The 22,749-nt window shown below is 42.4% G+C and overlaps 3 protein-coding genes across 6 annotated transcripts in view; 1 reads left to right on the top strand and 2 right to left on the bottom strand.

The window, feature by feature from the left end:
* Positions 1 to 311: 311 nt before the first annotated feature.
* LOC125989154 (tyrosine-protein phosphatase non-receptor type 12) lies at positions 312 to 6,849 on the top strand. Of its 2 annotated transcripts, none has more exons than XM_049755213.1 (22): positions 312 to 517; positions 1,129 to 1,237; positions 1,407 to 1,483; positions 1,569 to 1,664; positions 2,002 to 2,040; positions 2,399 to 2,470; positions 2,584 to 2,643; positions 2,788 to 2,930; positions 3,915 to 3,981; positions 4,056 to 4,133; positions 4,230 to 4,316; positions 4,402 to 4,858; positions 4,958 to 5,032; positions 5,143 to 5,211; positions 5,326 to 5,397; positions 5,532 to 5,668; positions 5,741 to 5,768; positions 5,867 to 5,923; positions 6,030 to 6,136; positions 6,202 to 6,232; positions 6,320 to 6,388; positions 6,479 to 6,849. In XM_049755213.1, the coding sequence occupies exons 1-22, from the start codon at positions 416 to 418 to the stop codon at positions 6,565 to 6,567; spliced, it is 2,121 nt and encodes a 706-aa protein (XP_049611170.1). In that variant the 5' UTR covers positions 312 to 415; the 3' UTR covers positions 6,568 to 6,849. The 2 variants fall into 2 exon arrangements, with proteins under 2 accessions (XP_049611170.1, XP_049611169.1); XM_049755212.1 differs by having other exon boundaries at positions 5,134 to 5,211.
* A 176-nt stretch (positions 6,850 to 7,025) lies between these two features.
* On the bottom strand, positions 7,026 to 10,917 carry LOC125989153 (lysine-specific demethylase 9). Its single transcript, XM_049755211.2, has 7 exons — positions 10,324 to 10,917; positions 9,410 to 10,029; positions 9,179 to 9,316; positions 8,833 to 8,975; positions 8,179 to 8,346; positions 7,989 to 8,097; positions 7,026 to 7,905 (listed from the first exon to the last, which is right to left on the bottom strand). Exons 1-7 carry the CDS (start codon positions 10,817 to 10,819, stop codon positions 7,489 to 7,491), a joined length of 2,091 nt encoding a protein of 696 aa, XP_049611168.1. The 5' UTR covers positions 10,820 to 10,917; the 3' UTR covers positions 7,026 to 7,488.
* A 415-nt stretch (positions 10,918 to 11,332) lies between these two features.
* LOC125989152 (membrane-associated guanylate kinase, WW and PDZ domain-containing protein 3) overlaps positions 11,333 to 22,749 on the bottom strand; it is a 55,125-nt gene continuing 43,708 nt past the window's right edge. For 2 of the 3 annotated variants that reach the window (XM_049755208.2, XM_049755209.2), the window contains 12 exons: positions 21,226 to 21,819; positions 19,410 to 19,441; positions 18,792 to 19,038; positions 18,114 to 18,208; positions 17,844 to 18,036; positions 17,331 to 17,546; positions 16,662 to 16,847; positions 16,478 to 16,577; positions 15,601 to 15,643; positions 15,338 to 15,475; positions 15,114 to 15,252; positions 11,333 to 14,106 (listed from right to left, as the gene is read on the bottom strand). In XM_049755208.2, the coding sequence (XP_049611165.1) occupies positions 13,190 to 14,106; positions 15,114 to 15,252; positions 15,338 to 15,475; positions 15,601 to 15,643; positions 16,478 to 16,577; positions 16,662 to 16,847; positions 17,331 to 17,546; positions 17,844 to 18,036; positions 18,114 to 18,208; positions 18,792 to 19,038; positions 19,410 to 19,441; positions 21,226 to 21,819 (2,900 nt within the window). In that variant the 3' untranslated portion in view covers positions 11,333 to 13,189. Of the gene's footprint in view, positions 14,107 to 14,827; positions 14,901 to 15,113; positions 15,253 to 15,337; positions 15,476 to 15,600; positions 15,644 to 16,477; positions 16,578 to 16,661; positions 16,848 to 17,330; positions 17,547 to 17,843; positions 18,037 to 18,113; positions 18,209 to 18,791; positions 19,039 to 19,409; positions 19,442 to 21,225; positions 21,820 to 22,749 lie in introns of all 3 variants that reach the window. The other variant, XM_049755210.2, reaches the window with a different exon arrangement.

The raw sequence follows: 22,749 nt of genomic DNA, 5'->3' as shown, positions 1-22,749 counted from the left end.
TTTTTTTCAGCTGATCTATATTAATATTTGATAGGGTCACCCCTCATTTGCACTATAGCGTTAAAATGTTGAATTGCAATTGTGAAGTTGAGATACATACAGAAATAGTGGATTTGTTAGCAAAGAATCAAATCACTGCTCTGATACAGGTTTCTTCAGGATCTTCAGGATCTTCATCCTAACCACCAGACTCCTCCACTCCTCTTGTGCGCCCTGAATGGATTCTCAACACTTCCCTCTGTAGTACTGACTGCGCCGAGTGACGTTAGGACCCAGTGAGACAAACCCACAAAAACTGAACTTCCTTATTCTTTCACCCTAGTTCCTTAACGTCAGAAGCAGTGACAGCAGGCCTTTGTGTGCTGCTCAGACTTGCGGTTCAGCACCCTAACATGAAAGGTGACCTAAGACCGTTATGGACCAAGAGCACGTAGTCATGGAACAGCAGCAGGCCTGCATAGTGAGGAACTTATTGGACAAATTGGAGAAACGAGACAGCGAGGACAAAGAGTTTGTGGTGAGTCAAGTGTTATAATACAATCTTCCAATTTGGCATAGAGCAAATTTGCAAAAGTGAAGGCTATTTTTTTCGAGGCAGTGTAAGATACTACAAGTGACTTTAGGCTAACTATTGTATTGTATAAAAAAAAAAAAAAAACACTGCTTCCTCCATGCTGCTCAATGACAGAACATGAACGTAAGGAAGCTAGACCACTAAGTAGCTTTGCAAAGAGTGGCAGTCACGGTGAAACTGTTGATGACGCGGTCTGCATCTGTATCAGAATGGAACAGTAGCACAGAGTGAGAGCAAACAATATAAAACGTTTTGTAGATATCAAATCAACATACATTTTCATTGCCGACCTGCTGCCATGACAACAAGTCACATGCCAAAGGCACAAGATGGCACACTGCCACATCTTCCACTACTCCAATTTCCACGTTCGTTTAGTAGTAAAATGAGTCAGATATTCCTATCATGTGTGGGTGATTCACAGCATACACAGTCCACAATTGTGTTCCTACCAAATACAGAACAAAACCCAACAAGAACAGTCAGTACGTCACACCAGGTTTGTTGAAGTTAGACAATTCACCGTTTTACGCTTTTGATTTTTTTCTTTGCAGAAGTTGAGAAACCAGTCAATTAAGTATCGCGATGACAAGACTTACCCCAGCGAATCAGCTGAAATGCAGCAAAACATCAAGAAGAACCGATACAAGGACATACTTCCATGTAAGCTTCATTCAAGTAAATAACAATCAAATAAATCATATTATCTTCCCTCACTGAATCAAAACTTAAAACTATGACTTAAACCTTACTTATTCATACATCCTGGACACAGATCAATCGTAAGTGAGCAAAGTCACCATAGTTTAACATAACTGGACATCTGTCATAGTTGACCACAGCAGAGTGAAGCTCACGATGACCACCTCTCAAGATGACACTGACTACATTAATGCCAGTTTTATCAAGGTGAACCAAATATCAGTCAGAGCAAAGTGTTCATATTTTCTATAAGATGTGACCTTGATATGACTTGAGTGTGTTTTGCGTGCAGGGAGTGACAGGCGGCAAGGCTTACATCGCTGCTCAGGGTCCACTCCATCACACAGTGCTGGATTTCTTCAGGATGCTTTGGGAGTATGACGTCAAAGTACGAGACACTTCTGTGGACACAGCAAAAATACTGATTTCTTTTATCTCCAGTAATGATCAGCTTTATACAATTCCTACCATTGTCATCTGGCTTACAGTTTTCTATTGTTGACAGCATTCTTGGCCATAACAATTGTCAAAATTTTGGAGGATTTTTTATTTATTACTTTGCTAATTAACTAAGTGACTGACTACAGAACTACTGTAACTAACACACTGACTGATAAATGAGGAAATAACTAATGATGATTTTGCCTCATCTTTCCTGGTGGATTTGTTAAAAATACGTGACCTTTAACCTCCACCACTTTCTTTTCTGTTTTTGCTTTCTTTAGGTGATAGTAATGGCCTGCCAAGAATTTGAGATGGGAAAGGTAATAAAAGATATGAACATGTGTCTCTTTTTTTTTCTTTCTATTTAACTTAAAGGGGAAGTCAAACCCCAAATTTGATTTATAATACAATGCTCTGGGCAGCCCAACTAGTGGAAGTTTAGTTGAAGCAATTTAAATAAAACGGGCAAAATCCACCGCCGGCCATTTTACCACTTTTTCAGTCGACAGCAAGTGACAAAATGTGCACCACCTGAGATAGATCAAATATTCATGAATTTTGCAGCTTAATTCATATTCCACAAAATACTGTGTTTAGACCAGAGATGGGACATACTACTTATTATTGTATATACAATTTTGGGGTTGACTTACTATAAATATTTTCTGTTCTTTGCAGAAAAAGTGTGAGCGTTATTGGCCACATAAGGAGAAGAAATCATTTATATGTGGGCCCTTCATCATGGAATGTGTGAGTATTCTTTCTCTGATGACTTTGCCCAACCCCTCAAAAATCTTGTTTTAATTTTTTGGGGGCCAAAGGTGAGGAGTAAAACTGTGGGCGATATCTTATTTTTTATATAGGATTGTGAGGAAGACAAAGGAGCTTATCTGACAAGGACATTAGGATTGACATATGACAATGTAAGTGACGATATACAATTGTCAGAACAAACGAACACTAGATTCCTCATCATCTCAATTTACCTTTTACCTTTTTTTTTTTTTAATATTGGTGCCATGTTCCGAATAATTGTTTGCTGTCTTCCGTGGCTTAACTTTGTCCAGTGTCGCAGAACATTGAAACAGTTGCACTATGTTAAGTGGCCAGACCATGGGGTGCCAGATTTTATACCTTCCATTTTGGACATGTTGGAGGAGATGCGCACCTATCAGTCCCATGATGACATCCCAATGTGCATACACTGCAGGTAATCTTTTTCACCATTAAAAAAATCCAATGTATTTTCAATATTATTATTATTATTATTGTGTGGATGTTGAAAGGGTTAGAAAGAAAGGTGATTCTATATTCTTATTTTTATTCTGCCCACTTTTATGTCCTCCCAATATTCCTACATATTACATTTAATTTACACTGTCACAATTCTAATATAGTCCACACATTCACGCCACGCAGGCCATTATTTTTGTCATGCCGCATACAGTTTTTGCACAACTTCCTATTTTAAATTGAAAAATACAAGCAACCAAACAAAAAGAGAGCAGAATAATAAAATCATTAAAATATATTCAAATTAAAATCATAAAGAATCAGAATAACCCATGCATAATAATCAAAATACGATATGTTCTTTCAATTCACACGTTCATTCATTTACACAATTAAGATTGCTTCATTTAATGCTATTTGTATTTGGCATTATAGTTTGACACGAATGCGACCCCAAAAATAAGCATTCTGAATGAACTGTGTCAAACAAAACAAAACAAAACATAATTTTCTTTTTAGTTGAAAGATTTTCTTTACAGATCGTGTATTGCGGTGTTCACATTGTTGCAGTGTCAGTTTCGTTCTTACAAAGCATGTCCTACCCCCCCCCCCCCCCCCCCAGAAGTGAAGACCCTCCTATTTCTTATATACAGGAAACCAATAACCAACTCTGTTTTTCCTGTTTAATCAAGACACAAATTTATTTTGAGCATCTTTAACCTGAACAAAACCAAGCACTAGAAGCTATCCCTGCACTGTCAACGTAAAACAACAATAAGAACAAACAAAAACTTGATTGAAGTAAATATTTCAAGGCAATAAACTCCGATAAAATTTTCAAGATTTGCTATTCTGGAATTTGGTGGTTCAATTTTTGATATATCAAACATGTTACAAATCTATGAGGTTGAGTGTCACAAGTTGAGTTTTCTTAACGTCCTCGTGGCTGCTGTGGTTTCAGTGCTGGATGTGGTCGAACAGGAGTCCTTTGCGTGATTGATTATACTTGGAATCTTCTCAAGAATGGGGTAAGAAATGCCTCCGAGACATTTTTAGTGAATTATTAAAGATTGATATTTTTGTTTGATTGTTATTCTTTTAGATGATCACTCCAGATTTTAGTATATGTGACTTAGTTCATAGCATGAGAACCCAAAGGCCATCTGTTGTTCAAACCAAGGTAGCTTCTGTTTTTTTTTTCTTCCTTTCATCTGCAATAGCATCTACCAAACATATTTTTTTATAAATTCACATTTCTTATGTTGCTCCACCTCAGGAACAATATGAATTAGTCTACAGCATCATCAGGTTGCTGTTTGAGAGATACCTGCAGTCCACGGATAAACAGAGCAGCAAATATGAGGTGATGGACAAATAACACAACCCTCACAAGAGATAACTTGAAAAAAATGGATTTCTGAATCGTATTTTCCTGTCAAACAACCAAGGTAACAATGGGAGTGTCTACAGGGGAGCAAGATGTTGGAAGTCAAGAGCAACTCCTTAGCATCTGTGCAGAGGAAATGAAACAGACAACGCTCACTCCAAGTCCAGGAGGTCTTTCTACAGATTGGAATAATCACCCAGACCAACCACAACCACTCCCTGGATTCCTAACTAACAGTGAGGAGGCACCTAGAACTTCACCGAAAGACGTCCACACTAGCCGAGAAATAGCTGCGGTGGAGGACAAACCACTGGATGACGACATTCCATCAACGAAACTTCAAGGCTCACCCACAGCAGCAGCCGCCATCTGTCTGATGGTGGAAGACCCCTACTTTGATACACCTCTGTCTGACCATGCAGCACCTTTCAGCAAGCGATGGACAAGCTGTTCGATCGACAGCACTTCGTCGTCCCTGAATGACCGCACCCTGCAGTCTGCTGACTCAACTTTTGCCAGTCAGTTCCTATGGATTTATTCCAAAGATATAAACATCGAAGAAACATATTTCACTGTTAACAGTTGTAACTGCTTTTCCCCCCCTTTCCCAATTGAAGCTCATGCCGATGTCGACATACCTCCACCATTGCCCGAACGAACCCCAGAGTCCTACCAACTAGCTGCTGACACAGGTTGATATCAGCTGGCCGTACATCTCCATCCATCTTTACACTATTTGCTCTTATCCACAATTTAAGTCTCACCAAAAAGACCTGCTTTTCTTTTTTGCTAGTGTCTTCAGAACCTTCAAACTCCTCAGGAAGGCCAACTGTCACTATTCCACCAAACGGAGTTACTGAGGCTGCACGAGGTGACATGAATAAGATAGAATATCTTATGAATATAAATATAAAGATATAAGATATGGAATCATCGTCTGAAAGTCTAATACACGTCCAAAATAAACACTGTTCTGCATCCCTAGACAGTCCCGTGACGCCTGTACCATCACTTCCAAATAGAACTCCAGAATCCTATGAGCTGGCTTGTCATCAAGGTGTCTTTTCTAACAGTATCGCCAATCATTGTCTTTACACTGACTAGCCAGAACATTATAAGCATAACATAATGATCATATCATCACAGTATATTGTGCAACTATAAATGCTGAAATTCTCCTGTGTCATGCAGTTCCTGTCACCATTCAGCTAGAGGTCACACGAGCGACAAACGTGAACAGAATTGGCACATCCTCAGAGTGGTCAGGTGTTTCTAACATGCTCGGCGATTCATTGGCGCGAGAAACAAAGCCGTGGATGAGAAGCAAAGTAAGTGTCACGTGTCCTTGCCGTCTTGCATATTGACAACACTAAACATCTATTCCTCTCTTTTACTTGTAGAGTCTGAGAGCAAAAATGCATTTGACAGGTAAGATTGGTGTAAAGGTCCATGAAAGTAAAGATGTAACAAGCAGTATGGGTTGGTATAAATGCCCATCAGGAATAGGTTTCGTTTGTTTCTTCTAGAGTCACTGACTCCGGCACGGCTGTCGCACACTCCTCCTGTTGCTGAAGGAGGAAGTGGTGAGTATCTTGGGCCTTTAAAGTGACGGCACAGCAGAGAACTGCCTCTTCATGCACACGGTTGGAAAACCTGTCAATGTTGTTGCCGCTGCTTCTCACTTTTCAGCACAAGTCGGAGGATGGGAGGTGAAGCAAAAGGCCTTGTTTGCCGATAACGTGACGCCAGGAGATAAATCAGAAAGAAGCAATGAGAACAACTCACCCCACAGAAGGGTATGACATTCACAAATAAAAAAAGAAAATTGAAAATTAAACATGTATGCTTTTCACCCCTTCAGATTCGGAAATTGTTCAGAGACAAGCAGAGAAGTGAGTAATGCATACGCAAAAACGTCTTCAGTGACGGACTAAAATATCTAAAAAAATATATGTATACTAATCCCATCCTATTCTCAGTAAATCCAGCAACTCCATGTCAACTGCCATCATCTCCAAAAGGAGTCGTAACCTCACTGTTCAAATTTGGTAACCCCAGACCATCTTCTTAATCATCAAACCAATCTGTTCGATTCATTTCAATGCAAAACCATTTGTGTTTTATTGCGCTTTTCACAGGATCTGGTAACAGGATAGGAAAGCCAAAAGGACCCAGAAATTATCCACAAAGCTGGTTCGAAAAGGAGGACTTTCATCTCCCCAAGTAAAGTCCTCCAGTGACGTGTTCTTTCATTAATGGGCTCTTTGAGCCACCTAGTGGACATTTGTTGAAATTCACTTTTCTAAGATTTTATCTCAAAAGGATCAGGACATTCCTTGTTAATAACTTGATGCAAATGTACTGTTTATGCCTCAGCACCAGCGGATTTGTTTTTCCTTTTTTGTGGATTCGTGAGGCCACAGTTCTCTTCTTTCTTTGTTTTAACTCTACAGGGGTTGCATTTTGGAGCACCAAATATCTTCAATAAATCTTTTAAGTGCGGAAACTCTGAGATTGTACTTGGGGCATTTCTGATGAGCTGAGGGGTTCCAACTTGCACAAGTAGCAGCCAAGAGCGTGAAGAAGCACTTAGAAAGCTTTGACGCCAACATGGCGGCTCCACACGTGCGCAGAAGACAAACTGCTCGACACTAAAATGAAGTAACAATTTCCACTGACTAGATGGTATAAAATTTACATTTATTTAGAACAATCAATAGACAAATTAAATATTAAAGAGATGGGTCAAAAGTATAAAACGTCCCCAAAAAAATTCAAGCGCTAGTGTAAAATAAATAATTATAAATACATCCATCTCAAAATGAAAAAAAACCCTTACGATTCATTGTAAAATCCAAACACAAGCGTCTTCACATCTATGGACAGTTTATAGTTGTCAATTAAGCTGCGTCTAATTTCAAACACGCACCAGTAGAAAGTACCAGGAGAAAACACAGACGTGGCAAACATGAAAATGCCACACGGGAAGGCCGACGACCTGTTCTGTACTACAACACCGTGTTGCCCACAATCAAATCAAATATATTAAAATGCTCAAAACTGCCCTCATATATTTGATTTGAAGTATAGAGTGTCGATCAGTGGAAGATCGTCTCATCTAAAGTAATCCCAATGGACCGATACCAAGTCAAAGTGGAAATTGTCTTACACGGTGAGGTAAGCAAGAGGATTCGACTAACTTTAGCGGCGGCAGAGGAGGCTTTTTCGAGGGTGTGGCTGGCTTTGAGACCCGTTCTTCAGTCTTGGGAAACCCACCTTGTGGTCGGACAACGGGGGTGGCAAACTTGGCCAGGTTGGACGAGATGTGGCCTGAAAAGGAGCTAAGATCGCTGGGTCTCAGCTGCTCTTTGGCCTTCTCGTCCTTCTGGTAATGTTTGAGGCGGATGTGCCAGGCCAGGCTGCAGACCGCCGACACCGTTTTGAACTGGTGGATGACGTTCCGTGGAATGAAATAAATGTCGTCGTCGCAGAGCTGGGAGCGGATGTAACGGATGCCTTCTCTTCTCAACTGGTTGAGCTTGGCATCATCCAACCACTGAACACACTGTAAACATTTCACCCGATTAGACGAGTGGACCCTAAAAGCGCATGGTCGATACGGTGAATCCATCATGAAGACAAGACTACCTGAGAAACCGGAGGCTCGAACAGATCCAGCTGCAGTTGTTTCACAACTTCATTGAAGTCACCCGCATGGAAACACACAACATCTTTGGTGACACGAGGGCGATTATTCCTGGAGGGGAAGAGATCCATTTTAATAAAAAAGTCCTACACACGATCAAGCACTTATTGTGACCAAAAGGTTCCTTCCCACCTTTCACCAAAGTGCACAGCTTTCAGCACTCCCACAGCAGCAGTACTTTGCCAGTCTGAGCTCTGGCCCACGTGGTCAGCATGGGCCTTGGTGCGATCCTCAAACAGAACCTCTCTGGGTTCGCTCGCTCTCGGCAGGTAGTGCAAATTTTTGATCTCATTCATGGACCTGCATGAAAACAAGCCATCGTTCAAGTTGTCCACAAGAACACTAACTAGGAGGCTTTTGCAAAGGAGTAAAGTTGTCACGGAGCGGATGGAGCAGGGTGACCAAATGCAGCTTGGACCAGGGTTCACTGAAGGGAACTCAAAAGACAAACTGACATGACTTAAACAATAACTTGACTGACCAGGACGTGAAACAAGAAGACAGCAGGACATGACGACAGCAAGACAGCACGACAACAATGATCCAAAAGCGAGTGACACGCAGACAGGACTTAAATACGAGACAAGTAACGAGAGGAAGGTGACTGTGATTAGTGCATAGTTTGTGAGTTGACACAGGAAGGGAGGGGCGAGTACACAGGAAGACAGAAACCATGACAACCTAGACACATAGTAACACGGCTGGGGATGAGACATGACAAAAGTGAGGCTACATTCAAGTCTTGCTAGCACCATCAAGTTCCACGTTGAACATTGAGAAGTTTACCTGCGACGTTTCAAAGTTGAATTGGATCCGTCGGCAGTTGGCACCATTTGTTCTCCGGGTCTGACCCACATTATGGGCCCGTCGTCACTCTGTGAGCGGCAGTCCAGCTTCAGACTGGAGAGGCTTCCCCACGGAAGGGTCATCTAAGCCACAGATGTTGCCAATAAATGTAGTAGCCAACATCTGTGCATCAATTTTGCCTTGGAAATTGAAACCTTGTCTCTATTTTAATATATCAGGTCAAAACATTCACTTCACAATACAAGTTGTCGACACGGTGTATCAAAACAAAAGGACTCATATTTAGCCATTACTGTCCAATGTAGATTATGTGAAATAACGGAACCTTTAGTAATGGCGATTCCTCCAACATGTCAAGGAATTCTGGGAAATAGTCTCCCACTTCCTCGTCTACGGCTCCCACCAAGCTGATTTGCCTCATGGGTCCGGCCCGGTAAGTTCCGCAACTGTATGTACGTTTGACCTGAGAAAGAAATGAATGCGACAGTCTCTTCTGCATGTAAAAATGTATTCTCAGAAAGTACAAAGCACTACTGTCGCTTAGATTTTGACATACCTGAGAGCGAAAGTTGTCAATTGTGGTCGTTTCAATGTCTTTCTTGCCCAGCATCTCCATTTTGACCGGTGTGTTGGGGAAGTTAAAGGCAAAGTAGTCGAGGAAATCCGGTAGGAAGGCGGCCGCACCGTGCACCACCGCTAAGGCGTACGAGGCAGCGCCGCTTTGCTTCTCAGCAAAGGCCAACTGAAGGAATTCCTGGGAGAAGCACTCCATCTGAGCTGGACTGAGGCAGGCCAGCTCGTCGGCGTAAGCGTGCAGAACCAACGCGCCGCCGTTGGCTTGCCTTTCCTCGTGCATAAAGCGACCGTAGGAGCCTGTTTGCAGGAAGGACCTGCGGATGTATTGGTCTTGATGAGATAGAAAGGGGGTGAGAGAATGGTTTGGAGGGTCTCTGCCTGGCTGGTCATGATGTTCTTGCTTGAAGTTGCCACATGAGGCCGGATCGGAGTGAAATGAGCCCAGTCCCGACTCCGCGCATATTGTTTGAACAGATTTGTTGCTCATCTGTGGTACCTTTTTGCCACTGCGCTCCTCCTCACGGTGCCTCTTTTTCTTCTTCTTTCGGATGGAGTTCTCCAGTGTCAGAGATGTCACATTGACTTTGTGGCACTTGGACTCTGCCCAGACAGGAACAGGGTGAAGTCAAGAGATGCAGGTGCAGGAATATGCTTTCGCAAAATAAATCACCACACTTTTAATTAAATAATTAATATTAATAATAGTTTTTTTATTGGGGGGGGGGGGGGGGGGGGGGCTGCCAGTTACTAATCTCAAATTTTCAAAATTTAGAAAGACCGACATCCCAGAAACTTGATGGGTACCCTCCAATCCTACAAATAAATGTTGACAAACTCCAATAGACGTGTGGGACCTTCACCCGAAAGCATTTGGTAAACATACAAAACTCCTACCTGTATTGCTCTTTATTTCTGCAAGTCCCACCTTTGCTAAGGTGTTTTCTTTCTTAATCTTCACCTTCAAGTGACCGTCCCTCGTTGAAACTTTGCACTCTGATTGTTTTGCAAGTGTGAAAGTGAAGAGGCTAGTTGGTTGGCAAGACGAACGTCCTTGCTTAGGATGATGCTCAGGTGCCTTCCTTGGCAAAGCAGGATATAGAGAAGGAGGAGGAGGAGGCAGGTTCTTCTTGACGAAATGATGCTGATGATGATGCTGATGATGGCTGCTATGGCCATGCTCACCCGCGCTCAAGTTGAGAGGATGGCCGTGCAGCTGGTGCCACTTGGGGCCACGGCGCTCCTGAGGATGGAGATTCACCTTTTGGTCTTGTTCCTTTGCACGTCTCTTGTCGAATAGGTCCCTCTTCTTGCTTCTCTTCTCTTCGCGCAATGGAGCTATCGTTTTATTTTCTTCTATTCTTATGTATAATGAGTCCGCTAATGTTGCCATTTTTAAAGCGTTTGACACGACATGACATAAAGCGTTTGCCGATCCCACTCTGCACGTACGCACGGTGCGGTTTAAAGGTACAGTTTTCTTATCTTTGCGCACGCGTCGTATGTTGAGGTCGAAAGGCACCATGGGAGATGAAGTTCTTGTACTGCCTGCGTGCGTACACTCACGTTCGCATTTTCTGACGTCATTAAGCTTGATTCACTTTTTCTGACGTCATTAAGCTTGAAACAGCACGCCCTGCCTAACTATTAAATAATTAACGGTTAATTCATAATAAAAACAGTTTCATACCATCCAAACATAGAAATTATTGAATAGAACAATTCATAAGATATAGTTAAGTGTACAGTAAATGAACTGCATTGTACTTTTAGGGCAGATAGTCATGATCATGGGGTATTATATTTAGTATTTTGTTTACAAAATAAAGCTTTTTTTATCCTATATGAAAATATGTCATGCCTGAACGTTTAGTACCACATTAACACAGCAACAAACACGTGCATGTTTATTCAGTAAACCTTTATTCATCAGTGCATGATCAGAATGCAAGATTATTTATTTTCACCAATTTTATATTTTTATGTCAGTTCCCTTAGAAAAATAATGAAACAATTTACAGATGATAGTTTTTTCTGCATGAAGGCAAATATTTATACAGGTGCTGTACAATTTAAAAACATTTACAACTAACTGTGACGTTGAAAGTTTAGATTTCGTATATGTGTTTGAGCGATACAAGGCCACAGTCTCATACATGGTAATGGAATGCACGGTAAACAGTACAGGGCTCCATCATATCAACAAACGAGAGGACAAAAAAATTGCAAGTGATGCTACAAACAGGTTGTTCTGTACATCCTTCGAAAGGCAGTCCGATGCTTCACATGACAAAAACAAGCATGAGAATTCAAATGTGCGAGCTATCAGACAATACAGTGCTCAAGAGCAGCAACATCAGTGCAGATTCGAATTCATACCAATGAAGACTATTTTAACTATATCGGCCACTTATGGACTTCCTATGATAAACTATGTGTCATTTTTCTACTCCCACTCGAGTCAATCTAAAAAAAGTCAATGTTGAATCATTCACACCTTACTGAAAAGTTTCAAGTCCCTAATTCTGTGATAATAAATACTTTTTGACGATACATTGATATGTTCGAATTTGAATGAGCATCTCTAAAAACAATTGTGTATATAATTGATTTTAATTCTTAAGAAATTGATTAATAAACCCTTTTTTTGACTCAAGAAATTATGATGGGAGTAATTTTATGGCAAATAAAATGTAAGGTGAACAAAGAAAACATTTAAATGCTTTTGTGGCCATATTTTTGGTGATATCCATATATAAGCATTGTTTAAGAAAGAAAATCAGAGCTCTCACTTTTTTTTTTACAATCAAGTTCTGTTAATACCATTCATCTAAAATCTGTGTGAGTATGTCATAAACACTTTGATAAGTAATGCTCAGTAAATTGAGTCAATGCTACAGCGACATGAAAAAGCTTGCAAACACACAATAGTCACAAGACCTTAAACACAGAGCTGCTAAGTCGACCCATAGGGATCACCGAATCATAGAAATAGAATGTATAGATTGTGCAGTTCATGCGGTTGTAAAACCTTCAGGGCTGAACCTGTTCATCGACAATTTCAACACCACGTTTTCCCTTTGTGTGTGTTATCTGTGCCGATATATCCACTGTGAGCACAGGCAACATAAACAAATGCAGGCAGATTTCACTAGTTTACATTCGTCTCATTGCCAAAGCCGTTTTTTTTTCCCCTTCTCATACGCTTGTAGTTTGAAACCGTAAGTTATCGACACATTCTCTTCCTACCTTTAAGACCTGACAAGTGAAATGACTTAGCATGTGTCTACCGACAGTTACAATTTCAATAAATTACATTATTATTAACACAGATGAAACAAACACGATATGCACAAGTATCCGGTCTGTTGTGTGTTCAAAAGCTTCATCGAAAAAGCCGTCAACACGTTGATAAGATGGTGAGAGTCAAAACCTCACATGCGTATGAAAGCAGTCAGCTCATCAATGAAAAACAGCAAATGACTCATCCCAATACCAGAAATACATCCACAAGCGACGCAGAATCAACCAGTACAAGATTGCGCTCTTCAACCTTCACAGTGACAAAATCAGATCCTTCATCCAAGTCTCACAGTGAACAGGGAAATGCTAAAGTTTCTTTCAAACCGGAGTCTGTTATGACTAGCAAAAAAAAAAAAAAAAAAGGATTCAAAAGCGGATTCCAGCATGCATGTGGGAACACACGTCAGGCCTGGCAAACTGGGTGCAAAGAAATCATCGTCCGTGACTGACTGGCTGCTCTCTATGTTGTCTCCACCTGGGACTGGATCTTGCTAGGACTGGGAACCTTCCAGGGACCCGGTGTGATGGGAGGCTTCTTGTTGGTGGAGGTCCCGTTGCAGCCAGGGTCCTGGATGCTACTGCTGGACCCCCTGGGGTCCTTTTTACTCCCATCTTCAGGTAACCTGTGCGACCTACTCTCCTTCTCTTTTGCACTCCTGCGGTTCAGCGTATCACCACCTGATCCTGACCGCTCCTCCCTGTGCACGTGCGACTTTTGGGCCACCGTCTCGTGTTCGGCCTTTTTGCCCTTCTTGTGGCGATCACTTTCCGTAGCGGCCCTCTCCTGCCCATGAGCAGCGTCGTCGTCCTTGTACCTTCGCCCTTCTCCGGGCGGTTGCTGGCCCGCTGGGCGGCGTGGGCTTTGCGGCTCCTCCTGGTTCTTTAAAGGCACGCCAGCGTCATGATCCCTCTTGGAGCTCTTCTTTGGGCTAGAGGAGCGGTGGTCTCTCTTTCCTTCATGCTTTCGATCCCTGATCACGTCCTCCGAGGATCCCCGCTCTGCTTTTCTGGGGCTCCGGGAGCTGTTGGCAGGGTCTGCCGTGCTTTCAGTGGCTCTCTTGGGACTGGTAGCCTTGGAGTCACCCCGGGTTGTTTTCCTGGTGTGGGTGGCGGGACTGGTGGTACGCTTGGTGGAAACCTGCTGTCCTCTTGATCTGTTAGCTTGACGCGCGTGCTCCCTCCCGGCGGCAGGCGAGCCGACTGACCGTAGCTCTGTTCTGGAGAACTCATCGAAGATGGTTACCGGGGGTGAGGATGGGGACGCTTCCGGGGTCGAGATGGAGACAGAGGATGGAGAGGTCGGAGATGATAACTGCCCGTCACTTACGGAATGTTTGGGCAAGCTTGAGGTTGGAATGGTTACGTTCTCATTTGAACCTAGGAAACAAGGGGGTAACTTGAGGCAATTTATGAGCAGAAAATCAAACACATCCTTGACTGGGGTATTTTTCACATTGAAGGGAAAATAACGTTCATGCGTCAGAGGTGCAATATTGTCATGATAAAAACAAAAAGCGCTGGGCTTACTGCATGATCGCTTAGTAAAACTAAATCCTGTGTTGCAACATACTAATCTTGACCAATAGGCTGCTTTGGTCACTATGATTTTGCTTCTGAGCACAGAGCAAACAGAAAACAAATTGTTGCTAGAAATGAAATGTGCTCAATTTCCAGGCGCAGCAAATCATGAAAATTCCTCCTTTTGCAGCAAAGGCATACCATTGAACACACCCTTGCTGACCAAGGTTTGCTTTTATAAAAATAAAATAATAACACCACACTAAAAAAAAAAACCCTCTTGCCTTGTCAAGAGGTTTTTTTTCCCCCCACCTCAGAGAGAGGCGTGTGTTCAGTGGCATCCAACATAACAACTTCCTAACTCCTGCAGGTCTGTTTGTTCTTCTAGGACTCACTGCTTTGGTTTCGCCATCCAAGTTCAGAACCTGTTTACATGTGCTGTCACATGCAACCGCTCTATTTATTGGACGGCGGGCGAGAGGAAGGCGCAGAGAGCAACACTTAAATCTGGCAGCAGATGGATCACTCGGGAAGAAGGGAGAGGAGCACAAGGTTTTACCGCGGTTATTTAGGGACAGACCAAGAAAAGCAGTGAGGCCTTTAGTGATGCTCTGGTTTCATGTAGAAGCACAGGGTGGAAGAAGAGCTCAGACCTATAGGAGGAAGAGACAAATAGAAACAGACAGACAGCCGTGCCAATGGAAAAAAAAAACAGAGAAGGCAAGTCAGATATCGGCGCGTGAGAGTGCTTGCGAGCTCAAGATATAAGAGGCGAGAGAGAGAGAAAGCTTGTAACGCATGCATGAGAAGAAGAAGCGTACGGCCAATATCCAACACTTGAGATCCACGCTATGTACGTCACTCACTGTGATCGGGAACCAAACCCTGGCCAGGTCGCAGCAACAGATGAACTTTATTGCCTCCCGCTTGGATCAGCTCAATGGCTCGAGTGTGAGTGATGCCCTGAGTGGCCTCACCGTTGATCTCGACGATTTGATCGCCAACCTACCAAGCAGATTTATGGTTTTTTTTTTTTTCATGAGAGACTTCGGAGGGTCTATTTATTTTTATCCAAATGGCAAAAACTCACATGTATCCTTCCATCTTTAATTGCAGGCCCGTCCTCAGCCAGGCGCAGGATAAACAAGCCCATGTTGTACTCTTTACCTCCCCTCAGACTGAAGCCGAAACCCCTCTGGCTACGATCCAGCTCCACCACAAAACAGTCCTTTTGAAGAAAAATCAATTCAAAGCAAAGCTAGAAATTCGGAATATAACAAACAGCATCTCAACAGCTGAGCAACCAAATAAAGAGGAGAAAGAGTCCCCCAAAAATTACAAATGCAGACTCACCTGCTTGAGGCCTGCCGTGTTGAGTGTTCCCATGTCACCATTCCTGTGACAGAAAAATAAAAAACAATAAACACTTGAAGCTTGTGAAGTGACTTTGGTTATTATCAAGAACCCTTTGATATATTGGTCCAAACAAATCGTTTAGTTGTGCTAGTCATTTAGAATGAACAGGAAACTGAAGGAATAAGGTCGGTCTCTTATTTTTTGGTTGTATTTATATGTCACATGACTGTTCTTCTACAATGAGCTGCCTCAAGATTCATCTGAATTCATACGCAATATTCTTTCCAGATTTTTTTCCCCCCCTAACACCTCAAGCATGGCGATTTGCTTATTATTTTTTATTAATAACGCTGGTGTATAACTTTCAATACCATAAACTGCCACTAGGGGTCACAACAACCCCACTTTAGAAACCATCTGAATTCCTCCTTATGGAATAAAAACACAAAAACCAGTTCTAATTTTATGGTTACAAAACCTTCTGGCCAGTTTATTCACTACACCTGTATAATAGGGTGACAAAGTTGTTCCGACACCTTCAAACAGTGGAACCGTTTTGACAATTCAGTGGAGCTTGTTGCTGTAACGTTTCTGTGCTCACAAACTGCTTATATCATCAATGGCACTGCAGAGGCGCTTAATGGGTAGAATTGGAATGCTGAGCAGGTGAGGAACTGCTGCTTGGAGGATTAAAAAGTGCAGCATAAAACGGAGCCTGACTGCTCTGTAATCTTTTTTTTCCTGATATGTGCCACCATTCAAGCAGAGGCGGAAGGGGATTTTCTATCTTGCTGTGTGTGAGCCACAAATCACTAGCAGCACTAAGAAGATTGGACGTATTATTCATTTGTCTACAATCCCCCTCCAGTCTTACCTGTACCCGTCTGCATAGCTGGGAGGCTGCTGGCCGACAGCTCTCGGATGCACCGATGGACTCTGCATGGCTGAGTTGGTGGTGGACGGAGGCATGCTGTCTGTATGAGCAAAGGCCACACTCAAAATGACACGCAGGAGGATCACAGCCTCGTAATAGTGCGATTAAAAACATGCCAACCCACCGTCTTCAGGGACAACAGTGAGGGTAACCGAAGTGCCGGCTTCCTTGATGAGCTGGACAATGTCGTTGTGTGACAGCGCCATGATGGACTGACCGTTCACAGCAGAGATTCGGTCGCCCACTTTCATCTGGCCCAAACGGTCAGTGGGGCTGCCTTCAATGATGCGGCCGATCTTGTGAGGTATTACTGAAACACACAAATATGCAAACACGTGACTATCATGGTGGAGGAAGACAACTTGTATCATAATTGTGAGACTATTTACATTTCTATTCCAAGACTATTGGCGTCTCTTAAAAGCTGTTTTTTATTTTATTGGCCCAAAATAATGCGTCTTTATTCAGGTCATATTTTCTATATCGTAATAACTGAATGTTTCATTTACGCTTTGGCATTTATCACAAATCAAAATGATGACAAATATAAAATAAAATCTAATCAATATATACAAAATTAAATTGATCTTTACTTGACCAATTATTTACTCTTTTGACTTTAAAAAAAATATTACGGCAATGCATGTACATATACGTATAGTATATATTAGGGTCCTGGGAATAACCTGAGCTCAAGTGAACGCCTACATATGTCACATCCAATGCCAACCTCCACTTGTCATGCTCTGCTGCTTTTTTGAATTTGCATTAAAAATGATAATGCATGTCAGACCTCCTGGAGGGGGCTTGTTCTTTGAGGTGAGGATGACAAAGCCAAAGCCTTCGTTGTCTTTGCGATGCAGAGTGACTTCAAAGGACTCCTGTCGGGAAGGATAGGCCGCCTTCAGCGGCTCCCCTCGAGGGGTCGTCGTAGGAGAGGTGCCGGCCAGAGCCGGTGCCACCTGGAGGGGCTGCTGCCAGCCCTCGTCGTCCCAGCCGCCGCCGCCGTCTGACATATACACAGACACGTGATTAGAAACATCCGTTCAACTAATCAATTACTATAAATCTTTTGTCTTAAAACCCCCCCAAAAAACTCAAATACAAAAAAAAAAATATTTGGTTGGTTGTTTGATATAAGACTGGTTGACATTTAAGGCTGGCCGAGGTCGGCATGGCAAATTGAGTCATTGCAGAATGGGAAGATGAACCAACAACAACAAAATAAACTGCGACCCAACATTACAAAATAATCATGCAGCTATTTTACCTGTTTGGCAGATGCAATCAATGCAAGTTGACTCACCGGAATGTGTCAATTTCCTGCGGACGGTTAGCATGACTTGGCCGTTGCGCGCCGCATTGGTCATGAGTTCCAGTACTTGTTTGTGCGATTTGCTTTTCACTGGCACGCCATCAATACAAAGCAGCTCATCACCCGCCCGCAGGCGCCCGTCCTTCTCAGCTGCACCCAGCGGGACAATGGCACCGATGTAAACCTGACGACACAACACGACATTTGAATGCACTGAAAGATTCAATTTCCAGGAATAAGACAATGGAGACTTCCACTTACCGGCTGCTCCGGCCCCTCCCCTCCAAGGACCCTGAAGCCGAAGCCTGACTCTTGGTTTCTCTTTATGTATACATCCAGGTCCTTGGAGTTTGCAGCTGCAGAAAAAACTTTTCTTAAGAATTGCATTCATTCGGAATGACAATAAGACTGATAGAAACTCACTCCTTTCAAACAGTCATATCTAACAAAGCATAGCGCTTCATAACTAATTATTGGTTGTTTTATTTGACTGAGGTTGGTAGTTTGAAAGCCAAATTTCCCATTTAAACCGTAAAATAACATACGCAAGCTTTTCCTTGGCGCTTAAACAACTGCAACCTCTTTGGGATGATATTTTAATGCTGTTTTTAATTTTATTTAAAAAAATATTTATTTTTAATAGAAGCTGGTTGTCGTCCAAGTAACGCGAGGAGAAAATTACTTGATTTGGTCCTCTAAGCAAAATAACAAAAAGTGCTGTCGCAATCATATATATATATTTTTAAATAGAATATTCTATTGATTATACCATCGATAAATCGAATAATTGCGTAAAAGTTTATCTTACCAAACCCTTTTCCCCATTTACTGTTTATTCACTCAATTACTGTCGTGGCAATTATTAAGTTAATTAGAATGTGGAAATAAAATTAAGCTTCCAATTATCCTCACACAACGAAGAAAACATTGCACACTTACGCTGGCTATCCAACATCGCCTTGGACTTGATGTACAGCTCCGAAGCATCTGGTTTGGGAGAAGATGAGCGGATGACGTTGGAGAGCGGATTAGGGGGCACCTCAGCAGGACCCAGCGTCTCGGGGCTGTTGTTTAGCTCGGTTCGCTGCAACTGTGCGACGGGAGGATGGTGGGTGTGGTGGGGAGTCTGTTGAGGGGCAGGCTGAAATGTCGGCTGAGGAGCTGGCTGAGATGTTGCTGCCGTGCACTGCAACAGAAGAATCACATTAGCCAATGTGTCAACAGCGCAGGCCGCGTTAACAACACGCCAAGTGCGGCTATGCATTCCGCCAGGAATCAATAAAGCAGTATTAGCGAGCCTGTTGCTGCTTCAGCCGCTTGCTATTTTAAGAGTGCAGCAGCACAGAGGCGCATCGCAGGAATCAAGCTGTTAAATAAAGCATGTGCTCTTCAACAGCTGAGCAAACAATCATGTTAAAATCGCTGTTTGCCAGAAAGCAGTATACTTTTAGGCAAATCTCAGCACTGGCGGAATAATGTGGCCGGTGCTTGCAGTGAATATATTTTTATGTGTTATCATTACGGAGTGGACATTTGTGTGTGTGTGTTTTGACTTACAGGTTTCAATGATTTCACAGGTGACGTTTGACCTAGAAGCAGACAAGACATTCGGTGATGACACGATACATACTGTATTTCTATTGACTTTGTGTAAGCAGCCGAGAATCAAAAAGGTTGCGAATCTGCATGACTACAAAGCCCAGGTTGCCTTCTAAGAAGAAGGAATTTTGTTATTCTGAATTTTGTTAAACAACTATGCATATCACGGAACTAACAAGCTACACATATATTGTGATATGACACTGGATGCCAGCTTCCAGATAGATTTTGAACTCAATAGGACTGTTGTTCTGAACATCTGTCTGGAAGCGTGGTGACCATGACAGGTGCCGGAGGGCTACAATTTCAAGCCACCAGTAGAAGGCAGTATTCTCCAACCACACAATAAAAGCCCATAATACTGTAGCAGTGGTTTTCAACTATTGTCATCACGGGACCTGAGCCTAGACCCACTTTTAATGTCGTTAAGACCAAAAAAAAAAGAACACACACTGCCAAAAAATAGGATGGACCATAACATTTACATTTACAAAAAGAAACAGAAGAAGAAAAATATGAAAAATACCTCAAAGTTTGAAAAGAAAAACACATCTTCAGACTAAGGTGTCACCATTCAACAAGCAACTGAAGGGAAGTTATAATATTGTCAAGTCAAATGTGAAACACATTGATGCAAAACATCAAGTCACGATGCTCCCAAGGCAAAAACTTTGTAGGTTGGGAGCATGGCCAAATCAGTGGCTGTCTTTACGAGGGCACTTCAGGGTCGAACTCGCATAAGTGCAGCTCAAAGCGCCTGCTCATTTTCCAAGTAATGATGAACCTGTACGGCCATTTTTATGTCTTGTTTTTGGACAAAACTCTTCATCAGTTTTTAGCATCAAATTATCAAGTACATAAACTATAGCCGTGACATTTACGCTAACAGAAAGTTACTTTAAGCACAACACATGTCAACGTGAGAAATTATTTGTAGGGTGCATTTATACATTTGATTTCCTGGGGACACAAATGGACCCAATTTGATTGAATGGGCCAAATAACGTTAAATATGGGATGAGGGATTCCATTGTTTGAGTGCATTTGATTTATCTCATGGTAAACAATACATTTACATTGTGATTTATAGGCACCTGCAGGCTAAAATGATCCGTCCACACGGCTATGGGTGGGTGCGTGTGTTGACTTCTCTCATCTACAAACATCACAATTGATTTAATACCTCGTTAAATGCAACCGGTGAGAAACAAGCTTGCTTGTCACCAAGTGATTTACACTTGTTAAATTCTCGTTTGAAGCCAAGTCGTTTGGACACATCGCCATTTATTTTAGAAGAATCTTTTGGCCTACCCTGATTTTATTTTTATTTTTTTTATTCTACAGGTAATTGTTTTTCTTCCAAACACAATTAATGTTCTGCTATTTCTGTTCCATTTGACAAGATCTTTACAGCTTTGGGTTACTTGGCCAATTTTAAGAAACATTTTTTTTTTTTTGCCTTGATCCTCGCTCAGCTGAAATTCACGTGATTGGATTACTGATTACATGATCGGATCGGGACATCTTTGAGAAGATATTGTACTTCCTGAAGGCTCACAATGGGAAAGTAGCATTGATCATACGATATGTCCAAATGTGGACTGCATGATGTAAACGACCGTTTTAATATAATTGTATCGCTCCATTCGTGAATCAACCTGTTGTGAATCTGCGAATCATTTTCCTTGAGCTCTATGTGTAATTCATGACGATGTGAGAAGACAAACAAACTTAACTTAGTTGGTGTCCACATTTGTTTTTCTTTGTCACTCACCTCCTCGGAGCACCAGCACGTTGACTTCACTTCCTACAGGCAAGTCCTTGAGGATGTCCACCACCTGCGAGTGACTCAGCGTCTGCACGTTCTGTCTGTTAATCTCTTTGATGACGTCACCCTTCAGCAAACCGCGACACCACTGCGCGTCTAGAATCATCTTCACCTTTTGGCCCAGGGGGCAGTCAGCGATAGCAAAACCAAAACCCCCAGGGCCTTTCAATAAAGGCACGCTGATGAGCTCAGGTTGAAGCAAGGTGGCATCTGCACACTCCTGGTTGTGGACATGAGGAGGGTGATGGTGGTGATGGTGCGAATGGTGGTGTTGGTGACGTCCTCCGTTAGTCATGGGCGGTACCGCAGCAGTCTGCCTGGGGAGGGTTCCGACGGGTTGCGGGTCGTGAGGTTTGGAAGCGGCCGGAGAAGAGTCCTTGGACACGTCCTCGCCGCTGCCAGAATCCTCAGGCAGCGGGTAACCACGGCACAGGACCATGTCCACATACTGGTTGATGGGGATGGATTGGAACATCTGCACCACGTCAGCATGCGTCTTCCCCAGCACACATGTCCGATTGATGTCAACAATCACGTCACCTGGAAGAGCACAATCAAGCATGTTTCGATTTATTTGAGAGAAATGGTGAGAAGGTTCGAAAAGAGATCACAATCACATGCGCCTGGTTGTAAAAGGAGCTTGGCTGATGAATAGCTCACAGAATAGGTCTGGAGAGCCCATTTTAAATGCTGACCGATACGCTTGTCTCAACCTTCCCACACAATCAATACACTCCCCTGACAAACACAGATCAGATTTTCCTTATCGGAGCAAGTTCTACAGCCCCTGCGCTCCACCACGGAAAGAGAGAGCCCTTGCATGTTTATGTGCTCAGGGTACATAAAGCTGCATTAGGAATGTAAATGCTGATGCATTTAATGGACCATTAACAAAAAAGATGCCTTGGTAAAGCATTTAACTGTGCTAAGAGAATCTTGGCTCGGATAAAATCAGTCATTTGGTAAACAGAATGTTTTTTAATGTAGTTAGAGTTTTCAAGAAGGCTCATTTTGCTGAGATAACAGCGTTGCACATCTCGGTATTTTCTGTGTAAGAATTATGATGCTTTATGTTTTGACTTCCAGTTCAAAGCTGTGCATGGTCAAAAATAATAGCTTTAATTTCTTGACCTCTTAACGTGTTTATCGAGCATTTCAATTTGGAGGTGTTTCCAAATATTTGGCTGGTAATGTACTTCTACCTACTCAAGTAGAATGTTTTCGATATAATCCAAAGCAATTTTGTTCAGAAGAGAAATTACCTTTCAACATATTTCAAAGATTGGATGAAAGCTGCCAGAAAAGGAATATCTATATTTCCTCAATTACCTTTGTATCAGATCATGCATTGTCAAAACTAAAATATCTTGCACATACAGTACATACGTGTACCAAAAAAATGAAAACTAGGTTAGCAATTGAAAGAGTCTTGTTTCTTTCTTCATCTATCCTTCAGCCTCTTTGACATGT

The sequence above is a fragment of the Syngnathus scovelli genome, chromosome 2 (genome assembly GCF_024217435.2).
Source record: "Syngnathus scovelli strain Florida chromosome 2, RoL_Ssco_1.2, whole genome shotgun sequence".
Lineage (NCBI taxonomy): Eukaryota > Metazoa > Chordata > Actinopteri > Syngnathiformes > Syngnathidae > Syngnathus > Syngnathus scovelli.
This window is presented reverse-complemented; position numbering and strand designations above follow the sequence as displayed.

Bases quoted from the DNA above. Each gene is read 5' to 3' on its own strand.
- LOC125989153 (XM_049755211.2), bottom strand. From the start codon at position 10,819: ATGGCAACATTAGCGGACTCATTATACATAAGAATAGAAGAAAATAAA. The intron at 10,030-10,323 runs GTAGGAGTTTTG...CTGTCTGGGCAG, and splicing joins AGAAATAAAGAGCAATACAG to AGTCCAAGTGCCACAAAGTC. The intron at 8,976-9,178 runs GTTCCGTTATTT...TCTGTGGCTTAG, and splicing joins AGGAATCGCCATTACTAAAG to ATGACCCTTCCGTGGGGAAG.
- LOC125989154 (XM_049755212.1), top strand. From the start codon at position 416: ATGGACCAAGAGCACGTAGTCATGGAACAGCAGCAGGCCTGCATAGTG. The intron at 2,644-2,787 runs GTAAGTGACGAT...AACTTTGTCCAG, and splicing joins TAGGATTGACATATGACAAT to TGTCGCAGAACATTGAAACA. The intron at 2,931-3,914 runs GTAATCTTTTTC...CTGTGGTTTCAG, and splicing joins CCAATGTGCATACACTGCAG to TGCTGGATGTGGTCGAACAG.